General features: G+C 36.2%; 1 protein-coding gene across 8 annotated transcripts in view; it reads right to left on the minus strand.

Annotated features, from left to right (window-relative positions):
- Positions 1-17,708, minus strand: part of LOC105473712 (fucosyltransferase 8) — a 276,824-nt gene that overhangs the window by 93,439 nt on the left and 165,677 nt on the right. For all 8 annotated transcript variants that reach the window (XM_071099996.1, XM_011727662.2, XM_071100001.1 and 5 more), the window contains one exon: positions 13,316-13,430. In XM_071099996.1, coding sequence (XP_070956097.1) covers positions 13,316-13,430 — 115 coding nt within the window. The remainder of the gene's footprint in view (positions 1-13,315; positions 13,431-17,708) is intronic.

Genomic DNA, 17,708 nt, shown 5'->3' on the forward strand with positions numbered 1-17,708 from the left:
CACACACACAAAAAAATACAATGAATAATAATTGTAAACATTTAATATTTTGCATTCCTTTTTATAAAGACAGCACCAGAAGTTGAATAGGTTTCAGGTGTATCCCCCAAACCTGAATCTGCCTCTGCTCAAGAGCCTACATATTCCCCTTATAGGCATCTTGCTACTCCACAATTCTTGCTTCCCTGGAACTCATACCAGGATTGTGGAAGAAGAACTTTCATCTTGAGACTTGGTAGTTAAATCAGAACTCCCATTATTACTCTACTTATATGTGGAAATCAGACCTGCTTTAAGATTTGGAAAATTGTTTTTGGATCTGTATTGTGACTTAGGTCAGAGTCGAACTATAGCGAAACCCGCCATTTCTTGAAAAAAATGAGGCGTATTTCTAGAAAGAGAAAATTACTTTAGAAATAACTTTAAAACAAGTACACATTGGGCTGATACACCTAGGTTAAATAAATTATAATTTAAGTTCAATGTATATTCAAGAAAGTTGAAAGGATAAAACCTCTCTTCTACTAGGTGTTGCTACTCTCAAAGATTAAATGAGTTAGGGAGTAGCATCTATAATGGAATCTGTTTTATTTTATTTATTTATTTCTTTAAGACGGAGTCTCGCTCTGTCGCCCAGGCTGGAGTGCAGTGGCGCGATCTTGGCTCATTGTAAGCTCCGCCTCTCGGGTTCACGCCATTCTCCTGCCTCAGCCTCCCAAGTAGCTGGGACTACAGGCGCCTGCCACCACGCCCAGCTAATTTTTTGTATTTTTAGTAGAGACGGAGTTTCACCGTGTTAGCCAGGATGGTTTCGATTTCCTGACCTTGTGATCCCCCTGCCTCAGCCTTCCAAAGTGCTGGGATTACAGGCGTGAGCCGACGTGCCCTGCTGGAATCTATTAATTTTATTTCCAGGTCACAGATGTTAATTACCTAAATATGTATTCCCTTATATACTCTTAATAAGGAATGATGTTGTAAAAGCCTTTTATTATTGATAATTAGGAGAATTTGAATATAAAAAATATGTAAACTGAAAAATGTCAAAATGCTGGCAGTTTAGTGCGTGTACTCTCAGGAATTTAAAAAATTCCTTCATTACCATTAGGAATCTCAAAATGTTTTAAAACTCTTGCTAAGAAAACCTAAAAGCTGAAATTTGGACTTTGGTAAGGATTTTAGTTTTAAATGAAGAACGAATTAATTTGTGGCTTACTGTAAGTTATCCTAATAGTAAATTGTACTATTTAATTAAGATTAATGACTCAAAGAGACTACTGCCAACTGGAATCCGTATTGGAAATGAAGAAGTAAGTGTATCTATTTGTAGATGACATGAAACTTTATGTAGAAATTCTGATGAAATCTACAAAAAAGCACCAAGTGAGTTTGGCAAAGTGGCAAGATGCAAGATCAATATACAAAAAATCAATTGCATTTCTATGTGCTAGCAACACTCAGACAAGTTGATTCTAAAATTTAAATGAAAAGGAAAGAACATATAACGAATAACATTTCAAAAAAAGAAGGATAAATCACACTACCTAGTTGAAACACTTACTACAAAGCCAGTAACCAAGACAGTGTGGTACTAACAGAAAGATAGACACACATGTATGGTCAATTTATTTATTTATTTATTTATTTAGAGACAGAGTCTCACTCCGTCACCCAGGCTGGAGTGCAGTGGCACCATCTTGGCTCACTGCAGCCTCCGCCTCCTGGGTTCAAGGGATTCTCCCGCCTCAGCCTCCCAAGTAGCTAGGATTATAGGTGTGCACCACCATGCCTGGCTAATTTTTGTGTTTTTAGTAGAAATGAGGTTTTACCATGTTGGCCGGGCTGGTCTTGAACTCCTGGCCTCAAGTGATCTGCCCACTTTGGACTCCCAAAATGCTGGGATTACAGGCATGAGCCACTGCGCCCGGCAGTCAGTTGATTTTTGATAAAAGTTCTAAAGCAATTAATAGGAAAGAGATAATCTTTGAGAAAATGATTCTAGATCAATTGAATAGCTATATGCAAAAAAATGAACCTCAACTTTTAGCTTACGTCCTTCTTCAAAATGGATCATAGTCCTAAATGTAAGAGCTAAAATTATAAAATTCCCAGAAGAAACCAGAAAAAAATTCTAGTCACCTTAGGCTTCATAAAAATTTCGTAAATACAAAATACAAAAGCATAAATTAAAAATTTAATAAACTGGACTTTGTCAAAATTAAAAACTTTTGCCCTTCAAAAGGCACTGTTAAGAAAATTAAAAGGCAAGCTGCAAACTAGAATTTCCAAACAAAAATTTCCAAAACACGTATCAGACAAAGGACTCATATCTAGAATACATATAAAGAACCTTAACTCCATAAGAAAGCAAACATCCCAATTAAAAAATAGGCAGAAGATTTAAGCAGACATTTCACCAAAGACGATATGCCAATGAAAATATGCATATGAAGAGATATTCAACAATACTTACAGGGAAATGAAAAAAACAACCACATACACACACAAAAAACCATGACATACCCCTACACATACACTAAAATAGCTAAAATTTAAAAGATAACCATACCAAGTGTTACTGAGGGTGTATGAGAACTAAAACTCTCAAACAATGCTGGTTGAAAATATAAAATGGTACAATCACTTTTGAAAACAGTTCAGTTTCTTAAAAAGTTAAACCTACACTGTTATATGACCCAGTCATTCCACTCCTAGGTATTTACCCAAGAAAAATGGAAGTATATGCTCACAGAAAGAGTTGTACATAAATATTCACAACAGTTTATTTATAACAGCCCCAAAGTGGAAACAACCAAGTGTTCATCAACAGGCACATAAATAAATTTTGGCATAACCATATAATAGAATACCAGTCAGTAATTAAGAATAACAAATTAGGCTGGGCGCGGTGGCTCAAGCCTGTAATCCCAGCACTTTGGGAGGCCGAGACGGGTGGATCACGAGGTCAGGAGATCGAGACCATCCTGGCTAACACGGTGAAACCCCGTCTCTACTAAAAATACAAAAAAAAAAAAAACTAGCCGGGCGAGGTGGCGGGCGCCTATAGTCCTAGCTACTCGGGAGGCTGAGGCAGGAGAATGGCGTGAACCCGGGAGGCGGAGCTTGCAGTGAACTGAGATCCGGCCACTGCACTTCAGCCTGGGCGACAGAGCGAGACTCCGTCTCAAAAAAAAAAAAAAAAAAAAAAAAAAAGAATAACAAATTATTAACACATACACTATAGATGTCAAAATAATTATGCTGAGTAAAAGAAGCCAGACACAATAGTACATACTATATGACTCCATTTATATACAATTCTATGAAACACAAACTAATCTATAATGATAGAAAGCAGATCTGTGTTAAACCTGGGGATGAAGGTGGGGAGTGGTGGAAGAAACACAAAGGGACATAAGCACACTTCAGAGTATTGAATAAGTTCACTATCTTGATTGTGGTGATGGTTTCATGGGTGTATGTACATGTCAAAACTTAACAAATTGTATACTCTAAATATGTGCAGTTTATTATATGTCAACTATATTTCAATAAGGCTATAAAAGAAAAAAAGAAAAAGAAACTACTGCCAAACAATAAAGAGATTACCCTTGAATTTAAGTCATCAGTAAGCCTTCTTATTTGTGTTAAACATCTGGTTCTATTTTTCTTTTGTTTTAAATTCTTTTCTATAGTCAATTCAGGCTAGGTTTTTAATTTATTCATACAAAAATATTTATGGAGTATTTATAATTATGGTAGGCACCGTTCCAGGCTCTGGAGTATAGCACAGAACCAAAGGCACCATAATATATCAGTTCTCTTAGTGTTACACTGATAATTCACTTACTCATTAACTCATTTATTTATATCCATTCTATGTTAATATTCTCTAATGCAGCACTTTGTTTTGGGGGAAATTCTTCAAAGCTAAATGAAATATTATGTTAGAGAACACAGATATGATATGTTATTCTTCCAAGCTCTTATCTTCAAATTAAATCAAATAATATGAGTGAATACTGTTGACAGATTCTACTTTTGTATGAAGGTCAATAAAGAGTTTAAGTTCACATTATCATTATTTAGGAAGGCAATAAGCAACAATTACATTAAAAATATGTTCCAAAAATATTGTGTATTTTGACCAAGAATGGTAAACACTTAAGAGAAATAGAAGCTGTTAGCTGCAGAAATTCAACTAAGAAATGATTTTAAAAACCAATATGATAACTATAATTTTATAAAATTGGCTCTAGTATTTACCATCTGCTTTTTCACTTGAGATGACGTAGCATTTTTTTCTTTTCTTCTTAGATCCATCGGTTTGGTTCTTTTATTTTTCTTCATCTTAATTTTGCTTTTAATTTTTGCATTCTTCTAAGTTATTCTATCATCATTTGCTTATATTTATTATATTTATTTCTTTATTGCTTTATTTTATTTATTTCAAGTCAGGCCACCCTCATTTTTCTTCTGACCATTTACTTCTCTCATTTTTCCATTCCAGGAAGAAAAAGTATATGCAGAGCTTATAATCAAATTGCTCTTGTGATGATTGATAATCATTTTTTAAATGGCACATTAAAATGTATTTGGCAGTTGGGGAAACTTGATCAACAACTGGTTATTTGATGATTTTAAACAATGATTCTTAATGTACTTAGGTGTAAAATAGAATGTGGTTATGTTTTGAAAAACTATCTTTTAGAAATTCATACTGAAATAAATACAAATGAAATTATAAAATGTCTGGGATTTGCTTCAAAATGAACCTGGAGATGGTAAGGAGCACTGGTAGTACAGATGACACAAAACTGATCAGAAAGCTGGGTGATGAGGACAAAAGGGGCCACCAGCTCTTATTTTTATATATGTTAAAGTTTTTCATAATAAAAGTTTTCTAAAAGGGAATGATGAAGGAGCCCATAGGAAAACTTAGTGTACCAGAGATATGGGAAATAGCAGAAAGATCCAAAAAAAGGATCAGAAATATAACTTATCAAAACAAAGAATTGTAAGGAGTTTCAAAAGTGTGTGTGTGTGTGTGTGTGTGTGTGTGTGTGTGTGTGTGTGTGTGTGTGTCTGGATTTGAAGACAATCCAGGAATACTCTCAGGAAGTTTAAGTTACTAGACTTTAAACTTCCTAAGGGCAGACACCATGTCTATTTGATTTATGACTATATCCCCAGCAATGTACCTAATGCCCAGCACATTCAAATACTTAAGGAATGAATGCACCAATGAACTATTCAATTGCACCCTAAGCTCCCACAAGCAAGGGCTCTGTAAAATCTGTAAGAATTCAAAATAAAGTTGTTTTTAATAATGCTCAGAAAACTTCCTTCAATAAATTTTCTTTACTTCCTATCACCAGCCTATGTCCTTAGTCAGCTTCCAGTACAGCAATCCCCTCTGTTACTTCATGAAATCTACCCATGCCACCATATCCACTACCACTTCTTGTTCTGTCCTTAGTCAAGTTGTTCATTTTTTTTTTTTTATCTTGGAAAATGTATTTTCTTTCTCAGTATACTCTTAGGTTTTAGTTCTGAGAAACTGTCTTCTTTTTCCTAGATGGTCTCCTCTTAAACTAAAAATTTCTTTCAAATAGGGAAAAGCTCTGAAAGTTTCTGCCCATCCCAGTTGTATTAAATATTTAGCAAATATTTTAATGTAGTTAAGCTGACAACTTTTTCTAATAAGTTACAGATATTACCACTTCTGGCTTTATTCTGGTTAGGCAGAAATACAAATGCAATCTGAATTACTTGGTAGAACACAATTCACAACTCTAAAAACATGTGATGATTAATTTGATCTCAGAGTCAGTATACAAGCAGATAAATAATGTCTATAGTTATATTCTGGCTTTAAATCTATCTTAATGAATTAGTCTTCTCAAAGAAAAATGGGATCAAGAAAATCCTGTGTCAGAGTGAGGGGTGCCATAAGCTGAAATGTATGTTTAGTAGCCTCAATAATGCATCCCCAGCATTAACATTCCCCTTTTTCCAAAGGATCATATACTGTCAGTGGAGTTTTCTATTTCACCAATAAAACTTATTTTTGAATGGAAAAAAAAACTCTATCTTCATTTAGAAAGTGAAATAGTTATTTTCCATTTTCATACCTTTTTTCCTCTCTCTCTCAAAAAAAAAAGAAAAATAATCTACCAATTTCCAGTAAGAGTCCTATTCAAAACATAAACCAATGCAAGCAAAACACGGAAGCAAACCAAAAATTCTTTTTGGCCGGACACAGTGGCTCATGCCTGTGATTCTGACACACTGGGAGGCCGAGGCAGGAGGATTGCTTGAGCTCAGGAGTTTAAGACCAGTATGGGCAACACAGTGAGAGAGGAGGCAGTTGGGGCTGGTTAGGTAGACAGAGAGGGAGGGTCTTGGGAGAAGGACAATGTTCACAGGAACAACTGTAGGACAGCACCTACACTGCTTCTGCAGCTAACAGGAAGAAATGTGGTTAAGAACTTCCCCTTGTGCCAGGGTGTTGCTCAGAAACAACTGTCCCAACTTAGGCGCAGGTGCAATAAATCAACCTAAATGTTCTTAACTTGACCGAGCTCATTATGTCATTAACATGACATTAACATTGTGGTTTTACCACCTGTCAGTTTGGCTTAGGCACACATGAGTAATAACCAAGATGGAGTCACTCTGGCCAACCTCAAGCATGTGCAGATGCAACACCCCTAGGAGGGAGCTTTGCCTCTCCTATTTGGGCAAAACCCACAGACAACTTACTGGCTTCTGCCACATAAAAGACCCAGAAGTCAGTCCCGCTTCTGGCAACCTGCTTTCAGGGCACCTCTCTTTGCCAAGAGCTTTCCTTTTGCTTAATAAATCCTACTCTACTCACTCTCCACATGTCCACATGCCTCATTCTTCTTGGTTGTGGAACAAGAACTCAGACCTAGCTGAACTAGGGACTAAGCAGACAGCAACAATAGGGAGATCCCATCTCCACAAAATAAATAAATATAAATAAATCTTTACTGTTGTTTCTTTTTACATACTTTATTCACCTGAAATGGGCTTAATTTTGCTTAAAATATCAACTTTGGGGCTACGCAGAAAACAAAATCCATTTTTATTTACCAGAAGACCGATAATTTCAAGTTAAACTGGGAGATATCCTTCCCCAGAAGCTATTTGCCCTAACTAGCAGCACTTTTCATGAGAACTGCCAACTTCCAACTGCTCCAAACAAGTTAAAAAACTAAGGCATTGAAGTATACAGATCTCACTCATCGTGCCTATTTAACATAAGTTGATGAGAAATCACAACATAAATTTTCTAAAGATAATCTTTTCCATGTAAAATCACCCAAAAGTCTAGGAAAATGACTTACATTATGGTAAAATGTGGACTCATATTGATCATATATCAGCAACATGCAGTTTTAAAAATGGACTTCATCAGAAACTACAGAAATAGAAACAATAGCATTTTCTCAATGTTATGATTTATGTAACACAAGAGTAAGACCAGGACAAAATGGCATTTAATACAACCCAATATTATATGTTCATTTTGTGAGAAAAAACTTTTTAGATAAACATATGTAGTAAAAGGCTAAAGTCCTTAGGAGATTTGCTTGATCCATTCTATTTGAGCCTAATAGCATACTTGGGGTTGTCTTCAATCCGATTATTATAATCTTTTAATCAGTTTAATCTTTGTAAACCATGCCATACAGCCTTCAACTCTGAAGAGAAAATGATTTTGACAACCATGGACTTTGTCCCACTAAACTCTAGTTGCCCAAAGTGCCTTTTTAATTTTCCATTATGTCCTGTGAAATTGGTCCTCTCAAGTAAACCAATATACAGGTTACTAAAATTGAGACCAAACTTCTTGTCATAACTGAGCTATATATTACTATAAACTAGAAATCAACTCCAATTGTAACCTTTAAAACCAGGCAAACACATGAAAATTAAATTACCTGCTCCCGAATGCACTGGACCAAAAACAAAATCAAGATGGAAATTAAAAAATTCTTCGAACTGAAAGACAGTAACGACAAATCCTATCATAACCTCTGGGATATGGCAAAGGTGGTGCTAAGAGGAAAGTTCATAGCCCTAAACGCCCACATCAAAAAGACTGAAAGAGCACAAACTGACATTCTAACGTCATATCTCAAGGAACTAGAGAAACAAGAACCAACCAAACCCAAACCCAGCAGAAAAAACTAAATAACCAAAATCAGAGCAAAACTAAATGACATTGAAACAAACAAACAAACAAAATACAAAAGATAAACAAAAAGCAGGTTCTTTGAAAAGATAAATAAAACTGATAGCTCACTGGCAAGATTAGCCAAAAAAAGAAGAGAAAAAAATCCAAATAACCTCAATAAGAAACGAAAGAGGAGATATTACAACTGACACCACAGAAATATAAAAGATCATTCAAGGCTACTATGAGCACCTCTATGCATATAAACTAGAAAACCTAGAGGAGATGGATAAATTCCTGGAAAAATACAACCCTCCTAGCTTAAATCAGAAAGAATTAGATACCCTGAACAGAATAATAACAAGCAGCGAGACTGAAATGGTAATTAAACAAGTTAACAACAAAAAAAGAGTCCAGGACCAAATGGATTCACAGCTGAATTCTACAAGACATTCAAAGGAAGAATTGGTACCAATCCTTTTGATACTAGTCTACAAGACAGAGAAAGAGGGAACCCTCCCTAATTCATTCTATGAAGCCAGCATCACCCTAATACCAAACCGGAAAGGACATAACTGAAAAAGAAAACTACAGACTGATATCTCTGATGAAAATAGACACTACAATCCTTAACAAAATACTAGCTAACCAAATCCAAAAACATATCAAAAAGATAATCCACCATGTTCAAGTAGGTTTCATACCAGGGATGCAGGGATGGTTTAACATACACAAGTCAATACATGTCATACAGCACATAAACAGAATTGAAAACAAAAATCACTTGACCATTTCAATAGATGCAGGAAAAGCATTCAACGAAATCCAGCATCCCTTTATGATTAAAACTCTCAGCAAAATTGGCATGCAAGGGACATACCACAATGTAATAAAAGCTATGACAAACCCACAGCCAACCTAATACTAAATGGGCAAAAGTTGAAAGCATTCCCTCTGAGAACTAGTATAAGACAAGGATGCCCACTCTCACCACTCCTCTTTGGCACAGTACTGGAAGTCCTAGCCAGAGCAATCAGACAAGAGAAAGAAATAAAGGGCATCCAAATAGTTAAAGAGGAAGTCGAACTGTTGCTGACGGTATGATCGTTCACCTCGAAAACCCTAAAGACTCCTCCAAAAAGCTGCTAGAAACTGATAAAGAATTCAGTAAAGTTTACGGAAACAACATTAACATACCCAAATCAATAGCTCTTCTCTATATACCAACAGCGACCAAGCAGAGATTCAATTCAAGAACTCAACCCCTTTTACAATAGCCGCAAAAAATAAAAATAAAATAACTTAGGAATATACCGAACCAAGGAGGCAAAAGACCTCTACAAGGAAAACTACAAAATAGTGCTGAAAGAAATCATAGATGACACAAACAAATGGAAACTCATCCCATGTTCATGGATGGGTAGAATCAACATTGTGAAAATGACCATATTGCTAAATGCAATCTACAAATTCAACGCAATCCCCATCAAAATACCACCATCATTCATCACAGAATTAGCAAAAAACAATTCTAAAATTCATATGGAACCAAAAAAGTGTCCGCATGGCCAAAGCAACACTAAGCAAAAAGAATAAATCCGGAGGTATCGCACTACCTGATTTCAAACTATACTATCTGGCCATAGTCACAAAAACGGCATGGTACTGGTATAAAAATAGGCACATAGACCAATGCAACAGAATACAGAACCCAGACATTTATTTACAGCCAAAAGCTTACAGCCAACTGATCTTCAACAAAGCAAAGAAGTGGGGAAAGGACACCCTTTTCAACAAATGGTGCCGGGATAACCGGCTAGCCACATGTAGGAGAATGAAACTGGATCCTCATCTCTCACCCTATACAAAAATCAACTCAAGATGGAATAAGGACTTAGCTAAAACCTGAAACTATATAAATTCTAGAAGATAACACTGGAAGAACCCTTTTAGACACTGGCATAGCCAAAGATTTCATAACCAAGAACCCAAAAGCAAATGCAATAAAAACAAAGATAAATAGCTCGGACGTAATTAAACTAAAGAGCTTTTGCACAGCAAAAGGAACAGTCAGCAGAGTAAACACACAACCCACAGAGCAGGAGAAAATCTTTGCAAAGTTTACATCTGACAAAGGACTAATACACAGAATCTACAAAGAACTCAAACCAGTAAGAAAAAAAAAATCCCATCAAAAAGTGGGCTAAGGATATGAATAAACAATTCTCAAAAGAAGATATACAAATGGCCAACGAACATGAAAAAAATGCTCAACATCGCTAATAATCAGGGAAATGCAAATCAAAACCACAGAGCAATACCACCTTACTCCTGCAAGAATGGCTGTTATCAAAAAAATCAAAAAACAGTAGATGTTGGCCTGGATGCGGTGATCAGGGAACATTTTTACACTGCTGGTGGGAATGTAATTAGTACAGCCACTAGGGAAAACAGTGTGGAGATTCCTTGAAGAACTAAAAGTAGAGCTATCATTTGATCCAGCAATCCCACTACTGGGTATCTACCCAGTAAAAGGAGTTGTTACATGAAAAAAGATACTTGCACATGCATGTTTATAGCAGCACAGTTCGCAATTGCAAAATTGTGGAACCAACCCAAATGCCCGTCAACCAACGAGTGAATAAAGAAACTATGGTATATGTGTATGTATATGCAGAGTGGAATACTATTCAGCCATAAAAAGGAATGAATTAACGGCATTTGGAGTGACTTGGATGAGATTGGAGACTATTATTCTAAGTGAAGTAACTCAGGAATAGAAAACCAAACACCATATGTTCTCACTGATACGTGGGAACTAAGCTAATGAGCACACAAAGGCATAAGAATGATAAAATGGACTTTGGGGACTTGGAGGAATGGGTGGGAGGGGAGTGAGCGATGAAAGACTACAAATAGGGTGCAGTGTATACTGCTCAGGTGATGAGCACACAGAAATCTCACAAAGCACCACTAAAGAAATGTAATCAAATACCACCTGTACCCCAATAACCTATGAAAAAAAAGAAAAATATTTTTCCAAAGCACTTTTTCTCTACTGAGATTGTCCCCATCTCCTTGAATATTAAAATCACCTTTTTCTCCCAATGCGGGGGGAGGGGGGAGGAAAAGCATGAAAGTAACAACTTGTTAAATAGCAATATCTGAAACTGAAGGTAAGGTCCAAGTAAAGTGCTAGATTTTGCTATACTTTAAAAAGCCAGTGTAGCTTCACATTATTAGCATGATTTGCAAATGAAATTCTCTAATACGGAACCACAAAAATCGGCATATGGAGGATCAAATTAGCACTACAGGTGAAAGCACTTGGCCACCTAAAAACCAAGGGAGGGGGGAAGAAACTAAAGCAGGTGGCAGGTACTTGTTACAGTTTAGGTAGCTGAACTATCACCAGATCATAGTTTAGAACTATCACCAGATGTAGTTGGTGAAAATTTAATGAATATGAGGAAATGGAGGAAGCTCAGAAACCACAGTTATTTCCATTTTAAATAAGGATGATAGTTCTGCACCACCAGCCGTTTACAGTTCACTGAGTGAGGTTCTAGTTGATAGGAGATAATTACCTCTTCCCTACAGGAGGTGAAGTGTTTCTCATTCTGCAGACACCTCTGATGAATGGCCATGTGGGTATGAGACCAAGATAGCATGCCAAGATCAGTTTGGTTTTTAATGATCTCTTTAAACACTTGATTTTCTATTTTTTCCTATTTAAGTGTAGAAAAATGTGCACCTTAAAATATATAGAACCACATTACTGGCTGTCATTTTGCTTTTACACAACACTTTAACTTTACAAGGAAAGTAGAGCATACACAGATAGCATGCCATCCACAGCATTAGAAAAGATGAGGGTGGAGGATGTTCCATGGTCATTTCAACTGCAAACATTTTGAGATTTGAAGATTCTACTGATTCATTGTTTTCCCCTGAAAATGATTCTCTCTCAGTGCCTTATCAGGTAAGGATGTTCCCACTATCCCAGCCATTTCAGTTCTTTCATCTACTTGGAAAGGCCTATCAATTTTATCTTCCCAATCTCTCTCAAATTTGTCTCTTCACTTCCAATGCAAACTGCCACATACCTTAATACTTCTTACCTGCACTATGGCCCTCTTATCTTGTCTCCCTGCTTCTAGTCTCTTCAAATAATCAAGTTCAACTAAAATACTACTTTAAGATTAATATCACTTAAGTACCACTCTCATCATACCACTTTTGTATGTAAAACCTTTCAAAAGCAGGTTGTGACTCCAAAATAGAAAAATGCTTATGGCACATTAAGCAGAAAAACAAAATCAAAAATAAATTATTTCCTTACAAATATGTAAGACGGTGTGTACATATTAATAAGAACTAGAAAAGAACACAAAAAGTTAAGAGAAATTAATTTTAAAGGGCTGAGACTTGATGTTTACCAATACTTTCTGTTATAGTACCATTTGTAAAACAAGTAAAATCTTTCAGTGACCACTTACTGCTTAAGTACGATAAAACTTAAACTCTGTAATCTGTAATTCCAAGCCTACCTTTCCAACTTATTTTCCATCCCTCCTTTCACACAACCTAAAATTCCAGACAAACTGAACTGCCACACTTATCATATTTTCCTGTACTGTTCTTTCCCAGTTACGAGCCACAGCTTACATGATAACCTCCAGCTGGTACATTCTTTTCCTTCATTTCTGTGTGTCCAAATCTTATTTAACTATCTTTTATAATTCAGTTCAAACAATACATTCTCCACAAAACTGTCCCTGATGTCTCCTTACTCAAAACCCCAATAAGCATTTCATCTATTTCTCTCCTATAAATGTAACATGCTATATTTGTATTGTATTGCATGTGTGTGTGTGTACGTGTGTAAGAAGTAGCTCCCTTTAGGACAGGGTCTTTGTTTTAGCCATCTTTGTATTCCACTCAAGGAGTAACATAGTGTCTTTCTGAATAAATATGTAAAATATGTGAGTACTTATTTTCAAAAGGCAAGGGCCAGGAAGACCAAAAACTAACTGAAATTATTACTCTTAGTTATATCATGATCCTTCTTTTTTTCACTCAAATTTATTCTTAACTCAACCTTCTTACCTGAAGATATGTTATTCTCCGCTGGACCAGTTCTGTCAGATCTTTGGCCTCTTTTTCCCGCCAATCACCTGCTCCATCTGTTTGACTGAGGTAGTATAGATCCGTCATTATAGACCTGTTAAAACAAACAACATTGGAGGTCTTATTAGTACTGCTTCACTGGATTACACAAAGTCTTAAGATGAATGCCAAATTCCTCATAAAGATTGATGCTCATATCGATGCTGGTACTCATCTTTTATTTTCTATCAAGGTTGTGCAATTCAAAAATCAGTCTCTTAAAATCCAATATTCATTCCTATAGTAAATTTTCACTGTTGAGAAAATACACTTTTTTTGTTCAAGCTAGTCAGCTGCACTTGTTTCCCAACATAGATCACTACAGAGATCTGGAGGAAAGTGAATACGCAAAGCAAACAAATGAGTAAATTAACATAGAGAAAGAAGTTGATGTTAGTATTTGTTAGTACCTCTTGGTTCTCTCTACTATCATTTCATGTCACCTTTTAATTTTTCTCTTCAAAGTTAAACACTCTGAGTGACTGGAAAAAGATCAGAGGAAAATTTTTACACAACTCTTAACAGTATAAACCAAGGGTCAGCAAACTTTTTCATTAAAGGCCCAGATAGTAAATATTTTCGTCTCTATGGATCTCTAAGATCCTTTGCCTTTGCAGCAGAAAGCCGCCATAGATAACACGCAAATAAATAGGTGTGGCTGTGTTTGAATAAAACTTTATTTACAAAAACAGGCAATGAGTCAGCTTTGGTCTCTGACTGAGTCCTGGTCTAAACTAATAAAATGACTGTTTAGCATCAGAATTCCCACTCTGTTTAGCATCAGTAATTTCAATTACAACATGCTGGATTACCTGCAGAGTAAAGTAAAATCTCCAGTAAGCTAAAAAGAGAAACTTTAGGGCTGCTACAAATGGTTTTATTTATACTGCATTAAATAAAAATTATGACTTGCATTTAGCAAGAAAGAAAAGTAAAAAGCAAGAGTCTCTGTTTGTCTAACATCCTCTACAAATCTGTCGGCAAATTTATAGCTAATTTCTAATTTTTCACATATCACCACCAGCACTTTTACCAACTGAGACACCATCTTCTCTCACCTGGATTACAACAACCTCCTAACAAGGTCTCCCTGCTTCCACCATTGCCTATGTCTAAAGTCTATTCTCAATATATCAGACAGATCCTGTTACAACATCAGGCAACTAATGTTACTACTTTGTTCTTAACATGAATTGGCTCCTCAGCTCACTCAGAGTCAAAGCCAAAATTACTACTTTGACCTAGAAGACCCCACCCAATATGGCTCACTTTGATCTCATCCTTGTCTTTGATCTCATCTCCCACTACCATCCTCTTTGATTTTTCTATTTCAGTCACACTGGTCTTGTTGCTAACCCCTGACAGTGTCAGGTATATTCCTACTCCAGAGCTTTTCTATTTGCTCTTCCCTGCCCTGGAATGCTCTTTTCTCAGGTATCTATTCACATGGCTCACCTAAATGACCTTGAAATCCTTGCTCAAATGTCACCATCTTCATAAGGTATTCCCAGGTTATCCCACTTAAAAATCCAACACTCTCTCCCGTCACCCTCATCCCTTGGTTTTTCCTCTCCTCTGTTTGAGTAGGTAGCTAGGCAGACATAAGATGGCAGGGGAAGTCACCCTCTTAACCCCCAAGCAATGTCAGGTGACTATCAGATGATGGTCAGGCAGTTGTTAAACTCTCTAAAATAATTTAACTGGTCGCAGCTGGTGCCAGGGAAAGGCAGTCTCCTAAATAGATAGAAAACAACTGAAGCTGATCATCAGCAGCTTCTTGATAAGTTTTCAAGAGTTGTGTGAGCTGGCTCAAGCATGTGTACTAAGAAGCAAAATGGCAGACTTTAACTGTTATATGACCTTCCTCTAGGATCACTCAACTGGTAAGGAAAAAAAAGCCTCAAATGAGCATGTGCACAACTTCAGTAAACACACTGCATAAGCGATCTCTCCCAAGTGCTGGCAGGCCACTGCTCATGCAGACAGCCTGCCTCAAGGAAAAATCAGGTAAGAAGAAATGCAAACCCTGGAACCACAGCAATATATACAGGCACATGTCAACGGTCAGACAGCGCACTTGATCCTCTCAAGTCGCCTGCTTGGCCCTCTAAGTGTACTTTACTTCCTTTCATTCCTGCTCTAAAACATTTTAATGAACTCTCATTCCTGCTCTAAAACTTGCCTCGATCTCTCACTCTGCCTTATGTGCCCCCGGCCAAATTCTTTCCTCCAAGGAGGCAAGAATCGAGTTGCTGCAGGCCTGTGTGGATTCACTGCTGCTAACACTCCTTCCCTGATTATTATATATTTTTCCAAGCAGTTATCATTTTCCAATATACAATATCACTTACTTCTTATCTTTCATGCCCTACTAGAATTTAAGCTCCAAAAGAGTGAACTTTTTTTGGTTGCTTATTTTATTTTTTTGTTTTCTTTTTGTTTAAAATCAGCACGTGGAACAGCGCATGTCACAGACAAAATATTCAATAAGTATCTTTAGATGAATGAAAAAGTAGCAAAAGAAAAACTTTCAAGAGTTAATATAATGAGATAATGGTGATAATTTTTATCTTTTACAAATCCAGTTTGATGGTAGAGAGGTTTGGGGAATAATCCTTACCCAGGTGTAGCTCCAGCTTCATCCCTTCTCAACACTTTGTATTAACTCCTCTGCTCAAGGCATGCTTAAGAGTATGGATTATTTGCTTATGAAAATTATAAAGTTAGAAATGTATATTGTCAGAAAAATTACACATCTAGAAATCACTTACAATGATTGTATTAACTAAAAACATAAAGCATTATCTGGAGATTCCAAGAGTACTTAGAGAAAACTGATGTATTACAATAAATAAAAAACAACAACAATAAATAGGTACACCTATTCTAAGTGCTTTACATTATTTCACTTAATTCTCACAATAATCTTACAAACTAGGTAAGAAATGGCAGGCATTGAGAGGTTAAATAATTTGCTCAAAGTCACAAACCTGAGAAATGTCAGAGTAGGAAACCAAACCCAAGCAATGAATTTTAAAGTCGAGGCTTCTAACTACTACACTAACAAATATCAAAGGAGGAGGTCCAGAGCACAATAATGTGTACTCTGCTCCATGTAAATATCCAAAAATTAAAGTCTGAATCAGAGGAGAGAGCTTTGGGAGCCAGACATACCAATTTCTCAATTTTGGTTCTACCTCCTACTTTGTGTCCTAGGAAAATTATTTTGACATCTCTGAGACAAAGTATCGAAATACCTTCCATATAGCTCTTTAAAAAAATGCATAGTGATAAGACACACAAAATAGTAATACATGTGGTAACCGCTTTTTTTTTTTTTTTTTTTAAAGCTAGAGCCCCTCAGAGAGTTGTTTCTGAGCTTTTCCATTGTGTCTGAAGAGCATCTACTAATAATTCTACTACCAAGAGGAAGGAGCCATTAGATGTGGGTAACAGTAACGTGGTTCTGATGATCAATCATAAAAATGATCCAATAGTGAGTTCCCTATAACACCCTGAAGAAGGCGATTGATCAATGAGAAGGAATCACTTAAGAGACAGAGAAACATGCCCTCAACAATTGTAATTTGCCTAAGAGTATGTGACACAGTCTTAGTACTCTTTTATTCCTGATTCTTAACTAGATGCTAAACTATTTAGTAAAAATGCAATGGCAGCCCACAGGAAAGTCTTATTTACTATCACAGAAAGCCATTAGAAGTACACATGATTAACAGAGAATCCGTGATAATAGCCCCTTTTGAATAAAGTGAAACTATTAATTCAATTAAAAATTAAAAATCTCAGCCAACATTTAGACTATTCATCCTAAATTAATAGTGGAACAACTTTGAACAATGCTTTGGAACAACAGTTCCATTTGTGAAGCACTTTAGACATCTGTTTCATGTGTCAACATTAATCACATACAGGACACTTTGCAGCTTATCTACTTCCATTTTCACCCTTTTTAAACAGGGCAAGAGGCCAATATGTAATGCCTTGTCCATTTTCTTATTTGTTATTCTCATCTAGGATTCAAAACATTTTCTTTTCATGAAAGAGGTTTTGGCTGCAAAAACCAAACCTACAATGCCAGAAATTAACCTGAAGTCTTATAGACTAGGCAAAGTTTCAACTTTTAAGTTTTTTCATACTATAAAACTGAGTCCTCTATGGACTATTATGTAGACTACAGTATTTTTTTTTTATAGTTACTGAGGAGGAAAGTCACTATCTGTATGAAACTGTGAGTTGCTTATGGAAACACAGAAGTCTTTAACTATAATAGGGCTACAGGGCTCAGCTAAAAGTTCATTTTTTTTTTTTTTTT

This window comes from Macaca nemestrina, chromosome 7 (genome assembly GCF_043159975.1).
Source record: "Macaca nemestrina isolate mMacNem1 chromosome 7, mMacNem.hap1, whole genome shotgun sequence".
Taxonomy (NCBI): Eukaryota; Metazoa; Chordata; class Mammalia; order Primates; family Cercopithecidae; genus Macaca; species Macaca nemestrina.